The sequence below is a fragment of the Apteryx rowi genome, unplaced genomic scaffold (assembly GCF_003343035.1).
Source record: "Apteryx rowi isolate R43461 unplaced genomic scaffold, aptRow1 scaffold_559, whole genome shotgun sequence".
NCBI classification, from domain to species: Eukaryota; Metazoa; Chordata; class Aves; order Apterygiformes; family Apterygidae; genus Apteryx; species Apteryx rowi.
This window is the reverse complement of record NW_020450826.1, coordinates 125951-147683: the sequence shown is the minus strand read 5'-3', so window position 1 is coordinate 147683 and position 21733 is coordinate 125951. Positions and strand designations below refer to the sequence as shown.

General features: G+C 41.6%; 1 protein-coding gene across 3 annotated transcripts in view; it reads left to right on the top strand.

Annotated features, from left to right (window-relative positions):
- Positions 1-21733, top strand: part of ANKRD44 (ankyrin repeat domain 44) — a 120182-nt gene that overhangs the window by 54158 nt on the left and 44291 nt on the right. For all 3 annotated transcript variants that reach the window (XM_026081647.1, XM_026081646.1, XM_026081645.1), the window contains exons 5-12: positions 3339-3539; positions 5174-5261; positions 7994-8136; positions 9537-9749; positions 11243-11321; positions 14867-14981; positions 18776-18858; positions 20213-20276. In XM_026081647.1, coding sequence (XP_025937432.1) covers positions 3339-3539; positions 5174-5261; positions 7994-8136; positions 9537-9749; positions 11243-11321; positions 14867-14981; positions 18776-18858; positions 20213-20276 — 986 coding nt within the window. The remainder of the gene's footprint in view (positions 1-3338; positions 3540-5173; positions 5262-7993; positions 8137-9536; positions 9750-11242; positions 11322-14866; positions 14982-18775; positions 18859-20212; positions 20277-21733) is intronic.

Sequence of the window (21733 nt, the reverse complement as noted above, 5' to 3'; positions counted from 1 at the left end):
GATTTCTCCCTGTACAATACTTTATGGTACTGCAGTAAGTCATACTGAGCAGCCACCGAGAGCAGGTGACCCTGACTGAAGTGGAATAGTCTATAACAGGCTGGCCACATCATCCTCAAGCAGTAAAAAAGGGAGGAATAAATTCAAAAGGATGTTGTGCGCCAGGAGGGAGCGGATGTTTGTGTGATCCAGCAGATATACTGCATAGTTTGTTTTGGTTAATTGCATTTCAAGGCATCCACTAGGTCTCCTATTAATTCTTTTGATTCATAGATAAAGAGGGTTAGCCCATATTTCTTTTACCTGACAACTAGAAATCTTCTGGCATCATGTTGGGCTTTCTCCATTGCTGTCTTGTGGAGGAGCAGCTATCAGGAACGTAGCTCAGGCATGACTGAAATCACTGCACCATTATTTTTTGGCTTTCCATTTTGGACCTTCTTGTACATTTTTACCCTAACACGTGGTTGGCACAGTGAACCCAACTGTGGACCGAACTGGCTGCTGGGGGTGGGCAGACGTGTAAAAGAGACAGAGGGTGGCCGTCATCCAAGCCGATGGCGTCACCTCCGCAGCAGCTCCAGCACAGGCGCAGCTGGGAGGCAGGAGCCCGGGGCGCATTTCTGAGCCTGGGCCTTGTTTCCCTGCTGGCTGGGCTTACCAGCTGCTGGCATCCACCAAAGCCCTCGGAAAGGGACAGCTGAGAGAATGCAAATTCTGCAATGCGATAAAATACAAAAAGCCATGTTGGAAAACAAAGGTCAGGCCTAAACCTTAAAAAAAAAAAAAAAAAAAAAAAAAAAGCTGCAATCCTAACACAGGAATTGCAACATATTTGGGTTCTTTTTTGGTTGTATTGGAGTACATGACCTTTATTTTCAGCGACAGCCCTAACTGAAAATGCATGTTGTCTTGTGTTTTGTGTCCAGTCTTTTAACTCTTGTGCTGCTGAAACCCAGCCTCACAATGAGAAACTGTCTCCTGTTGTGCTGGCACTTCTGGTACCTCATTAAATAAATGACATAAGAGGTACAATATTGAAGCAGCAAGGGAAGAGAGCAGGCTTTAATGCTATTTCATGGGCTGTATATATTTTATAAATAAATAAATATATATATATATAGCTTCCTTCTCCTGTTCCTTTTTCTTATTTATTTGATAATTGTTACTTTTGCTAATCATTTTGAAAGAGATTCAGCATTTTGAGTTTTTGTTTTTCAGTGCTGCTCTTGTTTTATTGTTTAGGCTTTCTAGCAAATTTACAGCTTCAGTAAAATAGGACCAAATTGATAGTAGTAGTAGTAGCAGCAGTAGTTCAATTCGTGGTCCAGAAGGACTCACTGTATATTTTTTGAAGTTCCTGTGGGCTTAGTTGCTTTTAGAATGATCACCTATAAATTTTATTACCAATCTTTTACTATGAAGCTTTCATAGGATTCAGAAACTGTCTCCTTGCAACCTTCTATAGATTGATAAAAATATGAATACTTTTTTACTTGTGTTTTAGTGACTTTTCAGGTGAGCTTCAGGGATTTAAATGGTTATTTAGAAGCCAACAACCCTCAAGTGTGTCTATGCAGGATTGTTAATGGATGTATCAGCTGCAAGCTTCATACAGTTTGAAGGAGTTAAGAGATTTCACTCAGATAACTTGGGATAACTAAAGACACTGCACATATTAGTACAGAGTCCTACACAGTACCTGTGGGCTGCATGCAGATGTTGAAATTATGTTAATAAAAGGGCCTATCTCATGCCCTCACAAGCCATAAAATTAAAGCTTCTTCCTAAAGACATTAACATTTTGGTCTCAAGCCTGGTAGAGCAACAGATTTGCAGATGTAAACAAAAATGTGTAAATGCTTTTAAAAAATGTTTAAAAATTATCAGCTCAGACTTTTCAATTCTTACTGTTTACTCTTAAAAATCCTCCTTTAACTTTTTTCTTTCTTCCCTAAGAGTCAAAGTACATGAATTTTCCTGCTGACTACATGTAGGATTGTGGTCCCAGTTGGGTAGGTCCCCAGCAAGTTATCTTTAAATGACTTTTAAAATAAAAGGCCTGTGATTTAAAAAAAAAAAAAGTCCTGTTGAGACATCAACAATGATATATCATTATAGGTACTTTAAGACAAGCAATCTCACTAACGGAACAAAACTGTTAGACGACAGCCTGTGGGATGGCCATAGAAAATGAAATTGCTGAAATCAGTTGAGGACAAAGGACTAAAGCTCCTAGTAATGTATGTACTGTTGATAGAGCCTGCAGGCAGTCTCCCAGGCCTTTCCAGATACAAAAGTCCTATTTATACACCCATATGATGTATTTGTTATTCATTAATAAAACTTTGGCTGGACTCATTACAAAACTTTTCAGACTATGGAAAAAGAATAAGGTCGTCTGTAGGACTAGAGCTCTCTCCCACTTGCCAGCTGAGAGTTGTAAGTAGCAGATGAGACTACTTGCATGCTACTGTGTCCCAGTAGCTCCTTTGTGTTTTGTGCATTTGTGAAAAAAGAAGAAACAAAATCCAATTTTGCGAGAGACTTTTTATCTGACTCGCTTAATGGCAGATGCCTGAGTAGGAACAGAGAAGAGCTGATTGTAAATACTCTAGCATGGCTGTCTCTCAAGAGAGAACAGGACGTTTTCTCATTGGGAAATACTCAGCTCTAAACAACAAAATTAACCTTAAAAGATGTTGTTTGGTCTCAGGCTGACAGAATGGATGTTGCAGGGAAGACCCTTGGCCTGTGCTCAGCCCTGGGGAGGGAGGGAACGCCGATCGGAACAAGGGACACCAGCGGTGACCCTTGCCTGTAATTCGCATGTTTTTGCAAACCTAAATTTTTGTGCTCACATATTTTGTTTTATTTTTTCCTTTTTCCTGTTTATAAATAAAACTTACAGCAATTCAGTATGACTTCCCTATCCAAAATAATATGCTGTTCATTTTGTAAATAATTTTTATAACAGTGAGCTTGAATAAATACATTAACTTCTTCAAGTAGAGCATAGTTATAATGGCTGTGGTACTGAAGGTTAACCARCAGAACAGGTTGGGCTCTCTCTGCATGGGTGGCTTTGTATATCCTAAAATCAATTTGGGAAATTTCGGTTGTGAGGACCCTGCTCTAAATGACAGCAAAGGCAATGTGTACTCAGGCATTTGAGTCACCAGTGCCATTTCACTAACTGGGAGGTTGTTTAGATAAATGATGTTCTTCCTTTCTCCTGGCCACGCCTGATACACAGGTAGTAATAATGCTGTTGAGAAGGTGGGCCCTGTGTTTACTCTAAGTGCTTGTTTATAACTATAACTGTGCTGCCATTGCAGGAAGCAGTGCAAGTATTGATTAAGCATTCAGCCGATGTCAATGCTCGGGACAAGAACTGGCAGACACCGCTACACGTAGCGGCCGCGAACAAGGCGGTGAAGTGTGCGGAGGTTATCATTCCTATGCTGAGCAGCGTCAACGTCTCCGACCGGGGCGGGCGGACAGCCTTGCATCATGCAGCTCTCAATGGCCACATCGAGGTAAGCTGTTTTATAGCATAAATGATAATTGATTACTTTTTTCTTTCCCCCCTGTTCAAACAGTCAGCCCTGCTGTGGCTGGATCTCGACTGAGGCCCATGTCCCCARCAGGAGCATTCCTATCGTTCAGCCGCTTTCCAAACTATGCACTTGGGTTTCCTGCCTGTGGAAATGAGAGCGTGGCTGGCACGCACCCGCACAGCGCCGGCATGCAAACGCGGTGTGTGTGCGGACTTGGACACCYGGCTGCGCCACCAGCCCCAGCAGTTCAACTGTGTCCTTGGCTACTTTGATCTTAACTGCCTGTGAAAATAGAGAGGCAGAATGGATAGAGAAAACTGAAGGATGAATTTCATACCGAAGAAATGTACAGCTGTGTGAGACCCAGTCAGTCTGCTTTGCTAATTAGTTTTCCTGAAAATGTGCTTCGGGTGTTAAGATTGTACATGCTGCTTCTGGTTACCTAGTGGAAGTGAARCTTTCTAGTCTAATTACTGCTTCTGTATAAAAACCACAGTTCTGTAAGTAAAGCCTCTACATAAAAGGTTCTGCTACTGCCATTAGATGTGGGTGAAAGGATCCTTGTTTGTCCATGCCATGCTTGAAGGTCTAGGCATGGAATAAAAAAATCGAATGGAACAGTAGGATTCTGTCAACAACGAGGTGTCAGAAGAAAGAGATTGGTTGTACTGTAATCAAAAGAAGGAAGAAGAAAGGTAGTTCATGTAAAAGGATGATGGTGTTTGGCCTTTAAAATACTATGTTTTAGACAAAAGGTAGTAATGCTTGAATCTAACCATCATAAATTAAAGCTCCTGAGCTTTTGGGTAGAGCATCTCAGAAATGTTACTGACTGCTGTTATTAGCTGATCCTTTACTGTGGCAAAGCAATGTATTAGAAGAAGTAAATTATGCAGCTCTGTAATTTATGATTTTGGAATGTTTTGCAGGAAAAGAAAGTTGTTGAATGTGTTTTCCATTAAATTTTCATTCTTTTTTGTTTTTCTTCTCATGTTTAATATTGGATGATTGGCAATAGGGAAAACAGCTTTTCAACTTTAGCCATGCTGTCTAAAATTCCAGTTTCATGTATGAGGCAGCCTGGTTTCTGTCCACGTGGTCATGGACAAGCAGGAACTGAATGATCTGGCCACCAGTCAGTACGGTAGGGCAGGAAACAGGCACTCCTTGTTGAAAGATCCAGCAGATTTTAGGGTTTGTTACCTCAAGGTCTGGAGGAATCTTGTCCCAGTCTGTAAGAAAACACATTAAATGTGGCTTCAACTGTAAAAACTAGGAACAATATTTCTCTTCTAGGCCTGCTTTACCTCTAGGTTGTTATTTGCCAAGCTGAATTTGAAGTACATCGGAGTCACAGCTGATGTGAGCAGCACCCTGCACGCTGTCAGTCTGTTCTGCGGGTGCCGAGCTTCTCCTGGTTACTTGCAGCCATCACTGTTTCTGTCACTAATGCACACAGTTTTGAACAGTAATTTTATAGTTTACAAATGTATCATTTAAAAGTAAGATATTGTGATCCCAACTTTATTGCTAAAACATTGCTACAATGATTTGTTGTAAACTATTCAGCGTCTGACCTACAGGATTTATTTACTTGATGTTGTTTCTTTTAGATGGTAAACTTGCTCTTAGCCAAAGGGGCAAACATCAATGCTTTTGACAAAAAGGACAGAAGAGCTCTTCACTGGGCAGCGTACATGGGTAAGCCTCGGGTTGTTGTGCCTCGTTTTTAATTTGCTGGCGACAAGCTGACCATGCGTTTTACAAGGGGCAAGACACAGACCTTGCCCTGGAAAGTGAACGTGGTGTTTACCCTCAACAGGGGAAGGGATCAGCTGGTCTAAGCAGACAGTGTCCACTTACGGTTTTGCAACTGGTGAGAACTTGGCTGTGTTGTCCTTTTAATGCAACTTGTGGGCTTTTTATGTTGTTTTTTYCCTTTTGATCTTTTTATCCTGACTCTAATGCCAGCCTGAAGTGTATTCGGACTTGAGAAAATACAGGTTATTTTGAATTAGTTTTTGCTAAGAACTACATTATATAAAATGCAGATAAATGCGATCATAATTTTTGCTATTTATCTTTGTTTAAAGTAGTTAAGCGATGATGTTGTTAGAAAGTGCCTCGTAGCCTTTCCTTCTGTCAGGTGCAAATTGTCGTCATCTATTGCAGACTGGGCAAGAGCAACTGATTCAGCAATTCAGAATATCAGTGGTGTTATCAAATACTGCTTTAAAAAATCAGTTGACCTTATTGTTTCATTCAATTTAGAGACATGATTTGTTGTAGTGGAGCATTATAATTTAAAAATGCTAGAACTACATTGCTGGCGATATTAGTCATTCTTGTTCAAGATCTTTTGTGGTGGCCTAGCAATATATTCCAGACTATAATGTATAGTCTCTTACCCAAGAAGTCTTTCACCTGATCTTTCAAATGCTTACTCTTAATCCTGGCACTTCTGGAAATGGCATAATGGGAGTTTTCAAACGGTTAGAAAAGCCTGTTGTTTGTTTTGTTTTGTGTTTTTGATATGCACAAACAGATGGAAAGACTCTTGCAACAATTGTGATTTGGCTTTTGAGCTAGTGTGCTTTGAACTCTGCTCAGGAGAGATGAGAGGCTTTTACATTGTGCTGTGCAATTCCACATCTCTTTTGCTCTTAACTCTTTTCACAAACTCATGTTGTACTTTTCACAATATTTAGATAAGGTTAAAGGCCTGAACTCACAAAGCGATTTAGGAGTCTGTAGTGGAATTTGGACAGAACTTAGATAATGAGGTTGAAGCATCTCATCCTATAAACCSCCTTATTTTCCTGGATCCTTCAAAATCTTTGGGCACTGGGGAGTTTGTCAATGAAGTGTCCTAGGTCCTGCACATGACCAGAACTGCCTCTGTTGTGAAAGCGCTGCAGAAGTTCAGATGGTACCCAGCTTCATACAGTGTTTGCTCTCTTTCAGTCTGTTTGACCTAATAATTTTTTAATTATTCTAAAAAAAATAGCTCTGCTTCAACAGGAAGCATAAGGACTATCCCTCAGTTTGTCTCGCTTTAATTTTGATGTTTAGGGCCCCCTTGGGAAGTTTTGAAACCTTCAGGAAGAAGAGGAAATTAAGGCTTATAAGTTGCATTTTGAAATGCTCAGCTCTCCCTCACTAGCAAGTCCAGCGAAGGGCCACAAAGATGATTAGGGGACTGGAGCATCTCTCTTATGAGGAAAGGCTGAGAGAGCTGGGCCTGTTTAGCCTGGAGAAGAGAAGGCTGAGAGGAGATCTTATCAATGTGTACAAGTATCTGAAGGGAGGGTGTCGAGAGGATGGGGCCAGACTCTTTTCAGTGGTGCCGAGCGACAGGACGCGAGGCAATGGGCACAAACTGAAACACAGACACTTCCATCTGAACATGAGGAAAAACTTTTTCACTGTGAGGGTGACAGAGCACTGGAACAGGTTGCCCCGAGAGGTGGTGGAGTCTCCTTCTCTGGAGATATTCAAAATGCGCCTGGATGCAATCCTGTGCAATGTGCTCTAGGTGACCCTGCTTGAGCAGGGGGGTTGGACTAGATGATCTCCAGAGGTCCCTTCCAACCTCAGTGATTCTGTGATTCTGTGATTTTATAGGGAGAGCCTAATTCAGGGGTGGGCGTTTTACTCCTGAAGACAGATGTTCTGTGAGTCTGGCAATCAGCTCTCTGTTTGTGTGACTGTTGAAACTACTGTGATTATTTTAGTCTGCAAACTGAATATATATATACATATATATACAAGTTCAGATGCAAACATTTTTAGACCATATATTAATCATTTTTGCACAACTTTATGTTAATAATACAGTTCTGGAGAGTCACAAACTTGATCCAAAAATCAGTGGATTCAATAGAAAAACGTGTTGATTCTGGTAGGCTTTGGATCAAATTCTTCACTCACTTGAAGTTTGGTTTTCTGTCCTCAATGCTAATGGAAAACCTTTAATTTATCATTTATTAAATAAACTATGTACGGTCAAGAAAAAACTGAGTGTTAACAGTTGGGTCTACAGATGATGTCAACAGGGTACTTTGGGGGAGATTTATGTTGTCATGGTCCTGTGCTCACTGTTCTTTCTGCAAAAGGGAGAATAAAACATGAACTTTAGAGAAGTGATGTGGGAAAGAGGTGTGGTTTTGTTTCTTTTTAATGACTGGAAAACTAATATACTAAGGGGATATTTGACAGATGTGATGAAGATAAGTATGTATCGCATGGATTTCTTGACAAGCCCTGGAGCTTGGATTAAGAACATTTATGAGAATGTTCTTTCTCTTGTGAACTCTGAGAGCGTTGTGAAACAGCAGCAAAAAGAGCAGAGCATTAGCAAGAAAGCAGTAATTTTGGGGAAGTGATGCAGTAGGATGGTACACTCATTGATTACTATCTCTCATCTTTTGAAGGTCACCTGGAAGTTGTTGCCTTACTGATTAACCATGGTGCAGAGGTGACTTGTAAGGACAAGAAAGGTTACACTCCACTTCATGCAGCTGCATCCAATGGGCAGATTAATGTAGTAAAACATCTCCTTAATCTGGGTGTAGAGGTACGTGGTGATTTGCTGTTCCTGTGGCTTCCATGTTTCTCYGTATACTTGAAGATAGTCCTCTTTTCTTTCCATATGGACGCTGCTACAGACATTGACAGAGTTTCTAAAGAAAATAGTTCCCACTCTGTGGACCATGAAAAGTGTCTTGTGCTTCATGTAGTTTATTGGTTYGAGTGCCAGGAGACATTCTGGACTAAAAATGTCTGATATGGACAGTAAATTCCAGGCAACTCTGCTGAAGGAATCAGGGAACATATGCTATTCCTATAAGAGGAAGATGGGATAACGAAGTCTCCCTTTGCTCAGTATTCCCTTTGATACCATGAGAGGTTGTGCACAATATGTGCACTAAATATTTACTATGCTGCAGTTCAGGCAGTTTAAGTTTAGGGACCTGTATTTCTTCTGTAGATGGTGGAGGGAAGGAGAAAGATTATTTTCACCATGGAAAAAATCTTTTTTCAGGGCACAGACTTTTCTTAGTCTAATACTGTCAACCCAGTGGTCCAAAGCAGTGCGGTTCATCAGAGATGTCAAATATCATTGCATTGCATTTGCAATGATATTTCACGTATTCTGCCAGCTTTATAGCCAGCAGACTTGACCTGCCAAGAGAAAGTAAAAAGGCTATGTTCGCAGGCTGTTGACTGCGAAGTAGAAGACGAATAGGTGTTTCCTGTCTTTAGCAGTACCGTGCTAATAGCTACCTTTAACTTCGGCATTCTCCGCCACTAGGGATAGGATCTTTTAGATGGCTAGAATTTGTGGAAGAGTATTCAGATCATCCCTGAGTCTTTTGTACAACCTGTCTCACCTTATTTTACAGAACAGCAGATGAATTCTAAGCCAGTCATTAAGAAATAATGTCATCTTAATTGTATCTTCATAATACAGAGCTACTGAACGTGCGTTCTTATTGAAGTGTAAATGGCTGTATAATTTCTCCTTCCCATCACTCAGACACCTTCGCTCTCTTCCCGAAAAAAATCTGTGTAAAAAGATCTTAAGCCTGATTCTGTTCACAAAAATTCAATAGAAGTAATTATTTTTTAAAAGATTCTGAGCTTATTATTTATCCTACTTTCCCCCGTAAATGTAAAAGCTTTCCAGCTTATTAAGACTTTTATTTTCATCACTAGATAGTCCTGCTATCAGTTTTAAGCTTCAAGTTGGCTTTTAAAAATTGCCAGTGGGGTAAAAAGTTAATAATAGTAAATGTAAAGTATTCAGAATTAAGCTCTCTGGGAGTATATTTTTGTCAATGAAATTTGCTGCTGAGCAGTATGCCCTCTGACAGTTCAAGCCTCCAGCTATTTCTATTTGCAGTATGCAATGTATTATGTAAAGCAATAAGCTGATGTCTGTAATTTTAACTGTGTCTCCTTGTCTCATTTTAGATTGATGAAATGAACGTGTATGGAAATACTGCACTGCACATTGCCTGTTACAACGGTCAGGATTCTGTTGTTAATGAGCTGATTGACTATGGTGCTAATGTAAATCAGCCTAATAATAATGGATTCACTCCCTTGCATTTTGCTGCTGCCTCCACTCATGGAGCACTGTGTCTTGAACTGCTAGTGAATAATGGGGCAGATGTAAACATTCAGGTAAAACTTGCATTTCAGCTCTTCAGTTTTATTTTATCCTATTTTGCGTACGTCAAGAGTCTGGAAACTGTAGTAACGAAGTACAACGTGGCTTTCAGTCCTTCTTGGGGGAATTGACTGATGGAACAAGAGTGATGCTGAGAACATTAATTGTTAAACTGTTTGGATGAGATTAATTTACAACAGAGAAGCTCTCAGTGCCTTCATAGGTATTATGACAGCCTTAAAGTCTAGTCTAGTCTCCCACTTTCCTGAAGGCATGAACCACTGCTAAAATATAGTCCTGGGAGCTCTGTCCAAATCTTATCTCAGGGAGCAGTGGTAAGTCAAGGAACTATTCCTTTTTGATGTTTTCCTTCCCCCTGCAATATACATTTAATTAAACTTGATTCTAACAAGTTCCTCTTGACTTTCCTGAGGAAGTAAGAACTCAAGGTTTTTTATTTACTTATTCTTTATGAAGCTTGATGCTGTTTAGGATATCTGAATGCTCTTGAGATACAACTGATACATACTGATGGAGCTGAAAGAGAGTTGTTTTTATCCAGCAGAGAGGCTACTGGCATAGGTATCGGAAGACCTAGGATCTCTGAGTTCTTATAAGATCTTGGCTGCTCTGCTTTAAACTCTGTGTGTTTCAGTTTCCCATCTATAAAACTGGTCTCCTAGCATTTAACACCTATGGTAAGACCCTTGAGATCAGTGGATAGCCAGCACTCTATTTAAACTCGGAATTATTAAAATGAGGTTAGGAATTGTGCTTGCCAATGAATATGAAGCTCCATTTCAGTAAATGTGAAATGACATGAGTAGTGAGGTTGGCATCCTTCCCTTGCTATTCTCTCAGCCCCTTGGCTTTCCCAAGCTCAGTTTCTTTCTCTAGACCCCAGAACACTGCTCTCTCCTTGTTGTACCTTTCCTTCCTTGTGCCTTACCTGTTTTCTAAGCATCTTTTGTAGACCTCCTGTTTTTCATTAGATGAAAATTTTTTAACCAAAACTTTTTAATGTAGTGCCTTGTATTCTAGGATGTATCTGTAAAATGCAAATAAATAGGTTATGTTTCTTGAATCTCTCAGAGATGGCTGCAACTTAGCCTTGTGCTTCCTTTGCTTTTCTTTACTCCTCTTGATGCAAGGAGTAGGGAAAATAATAACCATAATGGGAGATGTTATTTAAAATTAATATTCAAGAATAGTACATCGTCTATTGGTAGGTTTCTACCAGGCATTGTATACAGGCAGCCAGGCTCTGAGGATAAGCTCATCTCCAGACTATTTCTAGCTCATTGCTAAAGAAGCTGTTATACTTGTGGTTTTACCTTCTGCATTTATCATCATGGATAGATTCAGTCCTACAGCCTTTGAAGCCAGTGGAGGTTTTATCTGAAGACTAGCTGTAAGATATTGAGCTATTTGTATTACCTGCTAGATTTCAAATTGTTACCGTTACTTTACGTGCTAAATGATTGTTTTTATATTTTGTTTCTGTTAGAGTAAGGATGGGAAGAGTCCACTGCATATGACAGCTGTCCATGGGAGGTTCACGCGGTCGCAGACCCTCATTCAGAATGGTGAGTCTCACTGCTGGGTCGATGACGATCTGAAAGATCAGTCATTGACAAAACTGAAATTTTCACTTGTTCTGACCCAGAGCACTCAAGAAGTACTCTGTTTAGCTCTCTGTCAAAGAGACATTCTGCTTTTGAGCTGCACTGGCAGCTCTCGTTCCACAATGTCGTCACAAGTGAAGTTTTTGGTTGTTAACAAAATCCCATGTTCCTCCAGCTGACAGTGGCCCATGTAATCTTTTGTGATTCTTAACCTGACAACAAGACTTAAAAGCTGTATTTAGGTCTTTTATCAGCTTAGAAGAAGGCACAACTTTCTCATATGATTAAAAAATGAAAAAAGATCTTCTAATTGTCCTCCCTTGGGAGTCTTGGTGCTCTGAGCTCAGATYATTTTGTCCACCCCTCCACGCAGTGACTGTACTTCTCTCACCTCCCAAAGCTCCACAACCTCTCCATAACAAACCCTCTTTTCTAAGTTTTGAATAAATACTCTGGAAGGTGAACCAGTGCCACCTTGTTTGTTCTAGGGTAGGAGACCATCAGAAAAGTAAGAAAATTAAAAATAATAATAATAATAGAAAAACAGAAAAAAATTCCTGGGGTAGCCAGGAATAGAATCTAGGATTCCTGTTTATCAGTCATATTAGATAAATATTTATTTTGTCCAAGAATACCACAGAATATAATAAATGTTAGAGCTGGAGATCTGGCAGAGGCGTTGTAGGCCACTATTTCTGGGTTGTTGGGTTTTTTGTTTTTTTTTTTTTTTTAAACTACAGCCCCAAACTTGGACATTGCAGTATCCCTTGAGAGCTACTCTGTTTGAGATGTTGAAAAGGACTGGATAGATATTCTGTAAATGTAATGATGCTTACATTTCCAGAAGATTGTGTTTTGAATGGAGATCTCTGGTAGATCACGCTTCCTTCAGGTTATCATGCAAATTGCCATCATACCACTCCTTGAATAAATAAAATAGTAATAATAAAAGGAGCTGCGGGCAAGCTGAAAGAAAATGTGCTTTAATGCAGTTTTGAATTGTTTACTCAGATATGCTCTCTGACTTATGGCTGTTGTTTGCTCTGTGTGGGATCTGTATATGAAAGGGTTGGCAGTTCTTCCTCTTTCCTTCAGTCTTCTCTACTCTTCCTCAAGTTACTTTGTCTTTGATTCTGTCTTTCTTCATTTTCCTGCCCCTATAATTTTAATGTTGTGCACAAATTTGATTGCAAATGACTTTATGCCTCATTGCCATGGGATATTGTGGAGGACAAAAGTGTGAATGGTTTATAGAAATGAAGTTTTACCCTGCACTACTTCATGAATTGACTAATGATGTCTCAAAATTTTTGACTGTTGTCTCTGAGGAGTGGTGGAGGAAGAATGGGGTACCTTAGAACTGGAAAACTGCAAGTGTGGTGCCTATCTTTAAAAGTGGGGAAAAAGAAAAGTTGGAGAATGATATAYACCAGCCAAAAATTCTGAAATGAGTGAGTGAACAAACTCTAAACACTTAGAAGATAGGGAGGCCAATCTGGCATGGATTTCTTGAGAGTAAAACATGCTGAAATGTCTCAGGTCTCTTCTACAGCAGAGTAATAGTCTTTGTGAATAGAGTGCAGTCCTCTGGCTTTTCTGTGGGCAGGTCATGTTCATGAAGTCCTCCATGGCTGGAGACTGCACAACCCCTCCCCCCCCCCCCCAATCTGTCCCAGCATTTCACTGACCTTTGTTTACCATTCAAAAATGCTATATAGCCAGACCTTTTACATGTTCTCATAAAGTATTCTCACTGCAAAGTAGTGGTGTATGGTCTGGATGAAAATATTACAGCGTGGGTGCCTAATTGGTTGAAAAACTACACTCAGAGGTTAGCAATAAATGGAGCGTTGTTGACATGGATGGTGTAGCGAGAGGATTTTCAGGTTCTTTCCTGGGTCTGGTACTGTCCAGTATTTTCATCAGAAATGTGGACGGTGAAATAGATAGTATGCTTTTAACATTTAGAGAAAACATGAACCTGGGAGCCACTGTTAGTTGGACAGAAGTGGGAGTCAGAATTGAAAGTGATCCTGTAAGACTGGAGAAGTAAGTTACGGTGCAAGCAAATGAAAGGAAAGGTACCCCTTACAGAGGGGAATTACCGGCTGCACAAACACAGAAGGGCAACAGCTGGGTAGGTGGCAGTTCCTCAGAGTAGGATCTGGGGCTTATAGTGGATCACAAGCTGAACATGAGTCAACAATGTCATACTGTTTTTAAAAAATAATAAATAAATACATAAGAGGGGGGGCAGACATCGTACAGGAATGTATAGATAGGAGCAGAGCCAGCAGGCATGAAGTAATCCTTTTGCTCAGCTCGGCATTGGTAGACTTCAGCTGTGGCACTGCTTCTGGCTTTTGGCCTTTCACTTCCAGAAGGATGTGGGCCACCTGGAGAGAACTGGCAGGGAGGCCAAGAATGGTTGGAGTGTAGCAAACCTGGCTTACAAGGAGAGTTTTGAAAGAATCAGGGTTGCTTGGGTCAAAAAGGAAACAAGGACTTGATAACAGTCTTTACACGGGTAAAAGGCTGCGGCAGAGAAGAAAGGAATAATCTGCTCTTCCTGCTTGTGAGGATAAGCCAAGAGGTGACAGGCTGAAATTGCAGCAGGAAGTTATAGTTAAGCACAGTGTAGGATTTTCTGATCATAAATAAAAGGCAAGGAGATGCTGGAACAGATTGCCTTGGGCACAGTGGAGTTCCCATCTGTGGAGGTCTCAACAGGTTAGACAGATGTCAGTCAGCAAGATCATAAAGAATAAACTGAATCATTGACTAAACCTTTTGAGGTCCCTTCTTACACTTTTTCTATAATATGGAGGAATCAATAGGTTCTTAACACAGCAGGGCAAATGCTGCCTCCCGTCCAGGACTGCGCTCAGCTTGGCAGGGCTGAGAAGATGAGCCAAAACAAGGGCAACTTGGCACTGCTCCCAGCAGCTGCTCTTGGCTGCTGTCARGCATGGGAATTGGGCCTGTAACTGGTCTGTTCTGGTTGTTCTTGCATAAGATACAAAGAAGGCACACACAATGCTTGCTGTTTGCAGTGCGAGCCTTCTGGATGAACTCCCTTTAATATCGTTGCGGTGTAGGTAGGGTTGAGTAGCTACCACTTAAAGAATGATGGCACCGTCTCAGTAATTTATTTTTGTAGTTTAATTCAAGGCAGCCGTTTGTACCTGTAGCTGAGCAGCAAGTCTGAATCATGTTATTTACCATTGTATGTCATCCTGTTCAGTGGTGGGGAAAAGTAATGTCAAATATACAGGTGAAATTGGATAGAATTGGAGAGGGCGTGAGAATGCTGCTGCCAGATGACGTGTGGTACCTATGGCTGACAGCTAGCAGCTTGCTGAGTGCTGGTTCTCCGTCTCTGAAATCACGTGTCTCTGTGGCTGGACTGGTTATGCTGCATTCATTAAGAGAGAGAGAGAACATTTGTAGTCACTAGTTCACACTTAATCTGGCTGTGTTGAACTGTATGAAAACGTCTTTTGCAGGTGGTGAGATTGACTGTGTTGATAAGGATGGTAACACCCCTCTGCATGTGGCTGCAAGATACGGACATGAGCTTCTGATTAACACCCTCATAACCAGCGGAGCTGATACTGCCAAGTAGGTTGCTGCAGCAGTGCTGTTTCTAATTATCAAGCATTATGTCCAGTGCCAGGAAACGCAGGTTCTCCTCAAGTTCTGGAGTATGAAGGTTAAAATGGATAGACATAATTATACTCCACTTCAGTTGGTGACGTGGGACTGAAATATGAATGTTTGGGAAGACAGAAGGGAAGGAAGCTCTGCCAAGCTGCTATTGTGCCAAGCCGTGGGGTTGCCAGTAGTACCAGTGCTATTTCTTTTTCCTGAAGTGCTTGATCACTATTGTTTGAGAAACTCTGTAGCAAACACTTTTTATAGGAAACACAAGTGAAAAAAATTCAAAAGCCAACCAAGGGAATTGTGTGCATATTCTTTAGTATCTAGATTAGCCTCATTTTCAGTGGCRTGCTGTACTCAGTGACTATTCCTTGTGTCATTTTGATATTACACAGGATAATCAATAGAAATGTAGTAGTGCAAAGCAGATGTTGCTTAGTATTTCTGAACCCACTGTAACTGTAGAGCCTGCCTTGATGATGCATGGTTTCTGATCTTCAGATGGCTGAAATAATAGGACTGTTTATCTGATTAGTGGATTGGGGGGCTGTTTTATGAATAGAGTGACAAGGAGTGGAAATCAGACACAAAGTTCCAAATGTCATTAGTCCTTCTGCTTCAATTCAGGTATTTTTTTTTTAAACTCTTTCACACACATATCAAGACTATACCCACAATAGACAGATATTGTGGACTGAAACATTGGGAGGTGCTTGATTTTGAAGAGTAGTTGAGTATTCATTACTTACATTCTGATCATAGTTCATTAAGGTAATGGCGTGCTATATATTCAAAGCAGACAGGGGCAAGTTAAAAACCTGATTTGGGAAAGACTGAAATGGTCTGTCAAAATAAAAAAGTAAACCTGAAAGTAAACCTACAGGTATAAGACCGGAGTAGTGCCATGCCATGAGAGATACCTGTACCAGGTGTTTAATAGCAGCATTTTATTCCTGAATATGAGTTTTCTGCAGTTAAGTGCACATCTCCGAAGTATAATTTAAGAGAGTCTTCTGCCTACAACCTACCATGGAAATCAGTGACTACTGTTGACTTACCTGATTAGGAAAACCTGCTTCCAAATATTTTGGTTTTGGTTGGTTTTGGTTTTGAAGACACTTGCAGCTCTCAATGTTTTGTTTATTTGAGGATATTTAAGAAAGTGACACATTTGCCTGTATTCCTGTGTCGACTATAATGACTGTCACCGAGCAAACTCCATCATCCAGTGATGTTAGCTGAGGCCTGTGGAATTTCATTAACATAGCCAGCATGAAGATTTTGGTGCCTAAATAGATGTATATTTTTCTTAGCTCTTTCTCCAGTACAGTAAGTCTCATTCTGTCTCTTTTCTTGAGGTTCATGGGGAAATGAGCAGCAGTGGGATAACTCACTCTTGGAATCAAGGTTATCCAGTTAGAAATTTCTTTTTCACACTTGGGTGACTGGAATATTGTTCAAAAAACCCCACTTCTTCCAGCAGCAGAAATATGTGAAGTGAGAAGTCAGCTCTGAAAAACAAGGCAGATCCAAGTGATGCCACTGTTCTAAACAGGGAGGATTGGAGTAATGGGAATGAGCTTTCATATGTGTCCCCTGAACAGGCTTTGAAAGAGAAAACTATACAGCGTTGTTAGCAGCAGCTGCCCACAGCTCAGTCAATTTTTGAGGCAATTGCATTTCAAGGAGAAAGTATGTAGGCAGTAGGAGGAACCAGTGTGAACAGCGCTGTAGAAGTGTGACACTGGTTAGCAGATGTGCAGATAGTGCATTTTGAAGGAAACCAGCCAAAACATATGCTGGGTGGAAATCTTGACTAACAGAAAAAAAATATTGCTTGAGATAAATGGGTGGAGGAGGTGATGGAGGGAAATGGCATGGCAATATAGAATATCCAATGGTAGCTTAAATAAATGAATCCACAGCTAAAAAATGCAACCTGTTTAGACAGATGCAGCAGCTTGCTGGAGCTTATGCTGTTTCCTTTCAAAGAATAGTCTATCAGATAATCTTTCAATAGATTTACTCCAAGGAAGCTGTAGSTGCTGACACTGGCAAAATTAAAATTCATACAATACCACAGGTGACTCCTTAGTGTAGTGAAGCAGCAAGAATGATGAATTTAATGTGAAGGCAAAGGAAGGATAGCACTGTGGATTTTGGAAAAAATGAGTTTTCTGAAAACAAACCAAAACTGGTCAAATACATATGCATATAATACAAAATGTATGCAATGTTGGAGAGAGCAATATATCTTTATAAACGTCCACTTTTTTTTTTTTTTTTTTGCTAAAGCTCCATAAGTCATTATGATTCATGATGAACCTTTCATAAAAGCAAGTTCTTAAATCTTTGGATCTATATCTGAAATTCTCTTCCGTGAGATGATTGTGCTCTTCCATCCATAAGTTGTCTTGCAGATATGAATCCATCTGCTATTGTTCAAGAGTTCRTCATTTTTTAAAAATGCATTTGCTGAAGCAAGCAGTAGATGATAATCTTGTGGAGAAAACTGGTTTCAGAGGTTTCATGTTTATGTGCACTTGGAGCACTGCCTGTAGAATAATATTTCTAGAATAACAAGACACTTTTTACAAAACAATGCCAAATGACAGAGGCCAAGACATCCAAACCCAGAAGTCTTCTCAGAGTGAAAACAGTGGCATGCTTGTTGACTGAACTGGGTTGATTTGCTGATTTAGTAAAAGCTGCTGAGTGCCCAGCTTTTTTGAAAACTCTGTGGTTGCTTGATAAAGGTATAGTCTAAGGGTGTAGGTGCCTATTCCCCCCCCCCCCCAGTGTGTCTGCTCTGAATAGTTTATAGTGTAGTTGAAAAGAGGGTCATGTGTTAACAGGGGGGAAAAACAAGGCAAAAGTGAGCATGTGAGGAGACTAGCTGGAGCAAGTAAAAAAAATAAGATGTTTAGTTCTTAGGATGTGGAAGAAACTGCAAGTGTTATTGCAGCCTGAAGGAAGGTGTGAAGAAGAGTAACCAGTTGCAAAGAATCATCAGAGGAACAAGAGGTCAAATATTGTGGAACAGTGCAGGAGAGCAAAGTTTTCAGTTTCTGCACAAATAAATGTGGTGTGTATATATGGTATACAGTATGCATTATATGTTTATGCATTATATATACTAAGTGTAAAACATATTTAAGTTAAAGTCTTACATATTTTGACTAGAACTGGATGTGGAAAGGATGGGCTAATTGCATGATGTGCAAATGTGGCTACAAGACAGAAAGTGTTTAAATGCCTTGATGGTGGTGCTTGGAAGTGAGAGACCCTCGAGCCCCAGTGGAGAGGGAAGAAGTGGAGGTTTTGAAAATCCGAGTGAGAGTTATCTAAAGTGTGTTAACTGCAGTAAAAATGGATTTCAGAAATAATACTGAGAAGGCTTCAGCATTTACTTTTGCCTCAGGATGGCAGTTGCGGCATGCGTAGCGGCTGCAGGAATTTGCGTGTTCCAGGCTGGGAACTGGCTCTAAGCAATAGCCGCGCTCTTACCTCCTTCCTCACCGTATTTTCATCTGAGTTTTTGCAAATCTTGCTGCCACATTCTGTTCATAATGTCATGCCAAGATTTTGCTGTATCTGAGTATTTTTACCTCCTGAGCTAGATGGTGAGGAAATACAGATAAAATTAACAAGGCAAGAAGAAGCTGCCTTTATAGAAGGAGCTTCTCGTGCGCTGTGTTTGTACGTAACCTGCATTTTTCCGTGACTCTCTGTAATGAGACTGTTGTGCCTTTCAGGTGTGGGATCCACAACATGTTCCCTTTACACTTAGCAGCACTAAACGCTCACTCAGACTGCTGCAGGAAGTTGTTGTCATCGGGTAAGTAACTCCAGCAGTGTCCGTGGAGCTTGAGTAACCTGTGTCTGTGCTGCTTCAGGCCCCTTTATATTCGCTGTTGTGAGTCGTTCCAATGAAAGACTTCCCGTGCCGCCGCGTTGGGCGGTGTGGTGCGGCGTCTGTCCGGGTCCGAGGCGCGCGAGGCTTTCCCAGCGGCCGGCAGGGAATTCCTCGCGTGCTGGGGCCATCGCGCGTGCGGCCCTTTTCTCCTGGCACTCGCAGGGGGTTTGTGTGCATTCAGCAGGACGAGGGACGAAACTGAGGACCCTTCTCCGTATTGTAGGAATGTCAGGCCCTGTTTGGTTTKGTTTTGTTTTCCTAAAGTAATAATTCAGGAAATTATCTCCTTGAGGCCTGCCCTGGAGCAGGTATTTACATCTCACTGAAGACAATAGGTTTTAAATTCGTGCTGGAGTATGTTTCTGAATCGGAGCCAGAGTAAAGAAAATAGGTTGGCCAAAGCTCTGCGGGCACGCAGAATGAAATTAGTTAAAGTGCAGTATCCTAAGAGCAGTCGCTGAATCCAAAGCAGAAGCAGCAAGAGTTTGCTGACACAAATGTTTTAAAAGAAGCAGTAATCAGGTGCCAAATCCTGAATCCTTTTTTTCCAGGCAGGAGTTCCCATGAGCAAAAACCAAGGCAGATCATACGTTTTTTTCTAGAAAACTGTTTCATTACTTAACATTTAAAATCTCCTACAACTACTCTTTTCCATGAACATGAGTCCTGTAGGATATTAAGAAGTGTGAAAAATGTTAATTACATGCACTGCTACAGCAAACCCTGGTGTGCTCTGGCCTTGGCCACCACATCAGAAGGAAGGGAGAAAGCTCAGGGTGAGGAGAGTTGATGGTGTCAGGCTTGGCTCTCCGGCCTCGTGCGTCCTGACGGCTGCCCCTGCGCGTCCCTCGAAGCCCGTTCCAAAACCGAAATCCTGCCGGAAAACCCCATGCAATGAAAACAGCCCTGTTTCACGCGCAGGCTAGCTCTGTGGACTTTCTCACTTCTTCACGTTTTCTGTCCTCGTGTCCCGCTGTCACRGTCCTCTCGACCAGGATGTCTCCGCGAATGCCTGGCGCGTGGTTTCGGCAGGGGCGCGGCGCAGCGCTCCGGCTGGCGGGAGCTGCTCGGCGGCCTCGCGGCGCGCTCTGGAGAGCTGCCGAGCTGGAGCGGCCGCTCGCCGTTTCCGTGACGACCTCTTTCTGACTGTAGTTGCTTACGTTCTGTTTTTCCTCACTAACTGATTTTTCTGTCTCTGCAATGTTTCTTGTGGTTTAACTAGGACAAAAGTATAGCATAGTGTCCTTGTTTAGTAATGAGCACGTGCTGTCTGCAGGCTTTGAAATAGACACCCCCGACAGCTTTGGGAGAACCTGCCTCCACGCCGCCGCCGCAGGAGGGTGAGTACTCCGAGCCGCAGCTCTTCCCCGCTCTCCTCGGATTTGGTTGCGGATCGGGTGCAAGTCCGCTTGGCTGTGCCATCCGCAAAGGAGTTTATTGTGGTGCAAGGGAAGCAAAACAATTTGCCGTAAATCCTGGTGGCTTGAGGCTCTCTTTTGCTATGGCCCTCGTGCAGGGGTTGCATGCAAGGTGAAGGAGATAGGCTGCCCCCCCAAAGACAGCTGGGCTGCCTTTGAAACATGGCTTTCTGGGGTAAAARCTCTTCCTTTTCATGCCCCTGTAAAGACTGCTTGGCCTTTGGGTGGGGATGCTGCATACTCGCCAGGGCTTTTTAGTGGCCAGACTTGCCGCCGAGGGCTCACGGTCAGCAGGAAAAGGTCAGCGCCTAGCAGCAAAGTGCAGGGAGGAGAAGGAGCTGTGGCTCCTGGGTGCTGCTGCCACACTGCAGCTATTCCCTGCCTCCTCCTGCGGGCTGTGTTCTCTCCTCGAAAATGCAACTACGCAACCGTTCCCGTCCGAATGCCTTCCTGGAGTCTAAGTGTGGTTCACCTCCCTCCCTCCCTCCCATTTTTCAGGTGCAAGTTTAAAAGTTTCTAAAAGAAGTTCACCAAACTAGAGAGGGGGTTGTCCTCTTAGGGTGATGCATTACTGATGGGTGATGGGAGCCCGGAAATGGAAAGAGATGAAAACTGAAATACATCAGTTTAATTTGTAACTGTAGCATCCAGGTAGTTTAAATAGTTCCAAGTAATTGTCAGGGGAGTCCTGCGAAGTTAACCTAGCCGGAGGAGAAGACGTTTGGCAAGAACTGAGTTTCGACTCTTCTGTTGAGCACTTGATGCCCAGAAGACAGATAAAAATGGAGCCTTGGCTGGAACCCAGCTTAGATTCTCCATGGTTATAGCAAGCAGAAATGGTCATCCACAGTGACTACTTGGCAGTCTGTCTACAAGTTGTTTTTACTCCTTGGGGGACCAGAATGTAGATTGCAAAATTTTCACTGTTACAAGCATCTAATGAAATTGTTCCAAGAGCTGTTTTTATTGTTCTTGTGGTACACTTCTTATTGATACTTGTGTCATATTATTRGTAGAGAAGGTATGATTATTGCTGGAATTGACCTTATTATAGTGTACACTCCAGATACTACCTCTTACTATATGGCCAGACCCCAAAAGATTRATTAAAAAAACTGGAAGTCCAAAAGAGGAGGAGAGGCTTCATAAGAAGCAAAAGTGGCTCATGAAAACAAGCCATATTTTTTCAGTGGTTTACTGCAGTTGTCATCACTAACAAGTACTTTTATTTTTAGTACATTGTGGTGAGTGTTTTGTAGATATTTTATGCGATAGCAATTTAGACCAAGGATGAACATATGCCAGCATATTGCATCCAATCTTCTTTTTCCTGGAGCTATAGAAGAGCTTTTTTTTCTTTTTTTCTTTTTTTCTTTTTT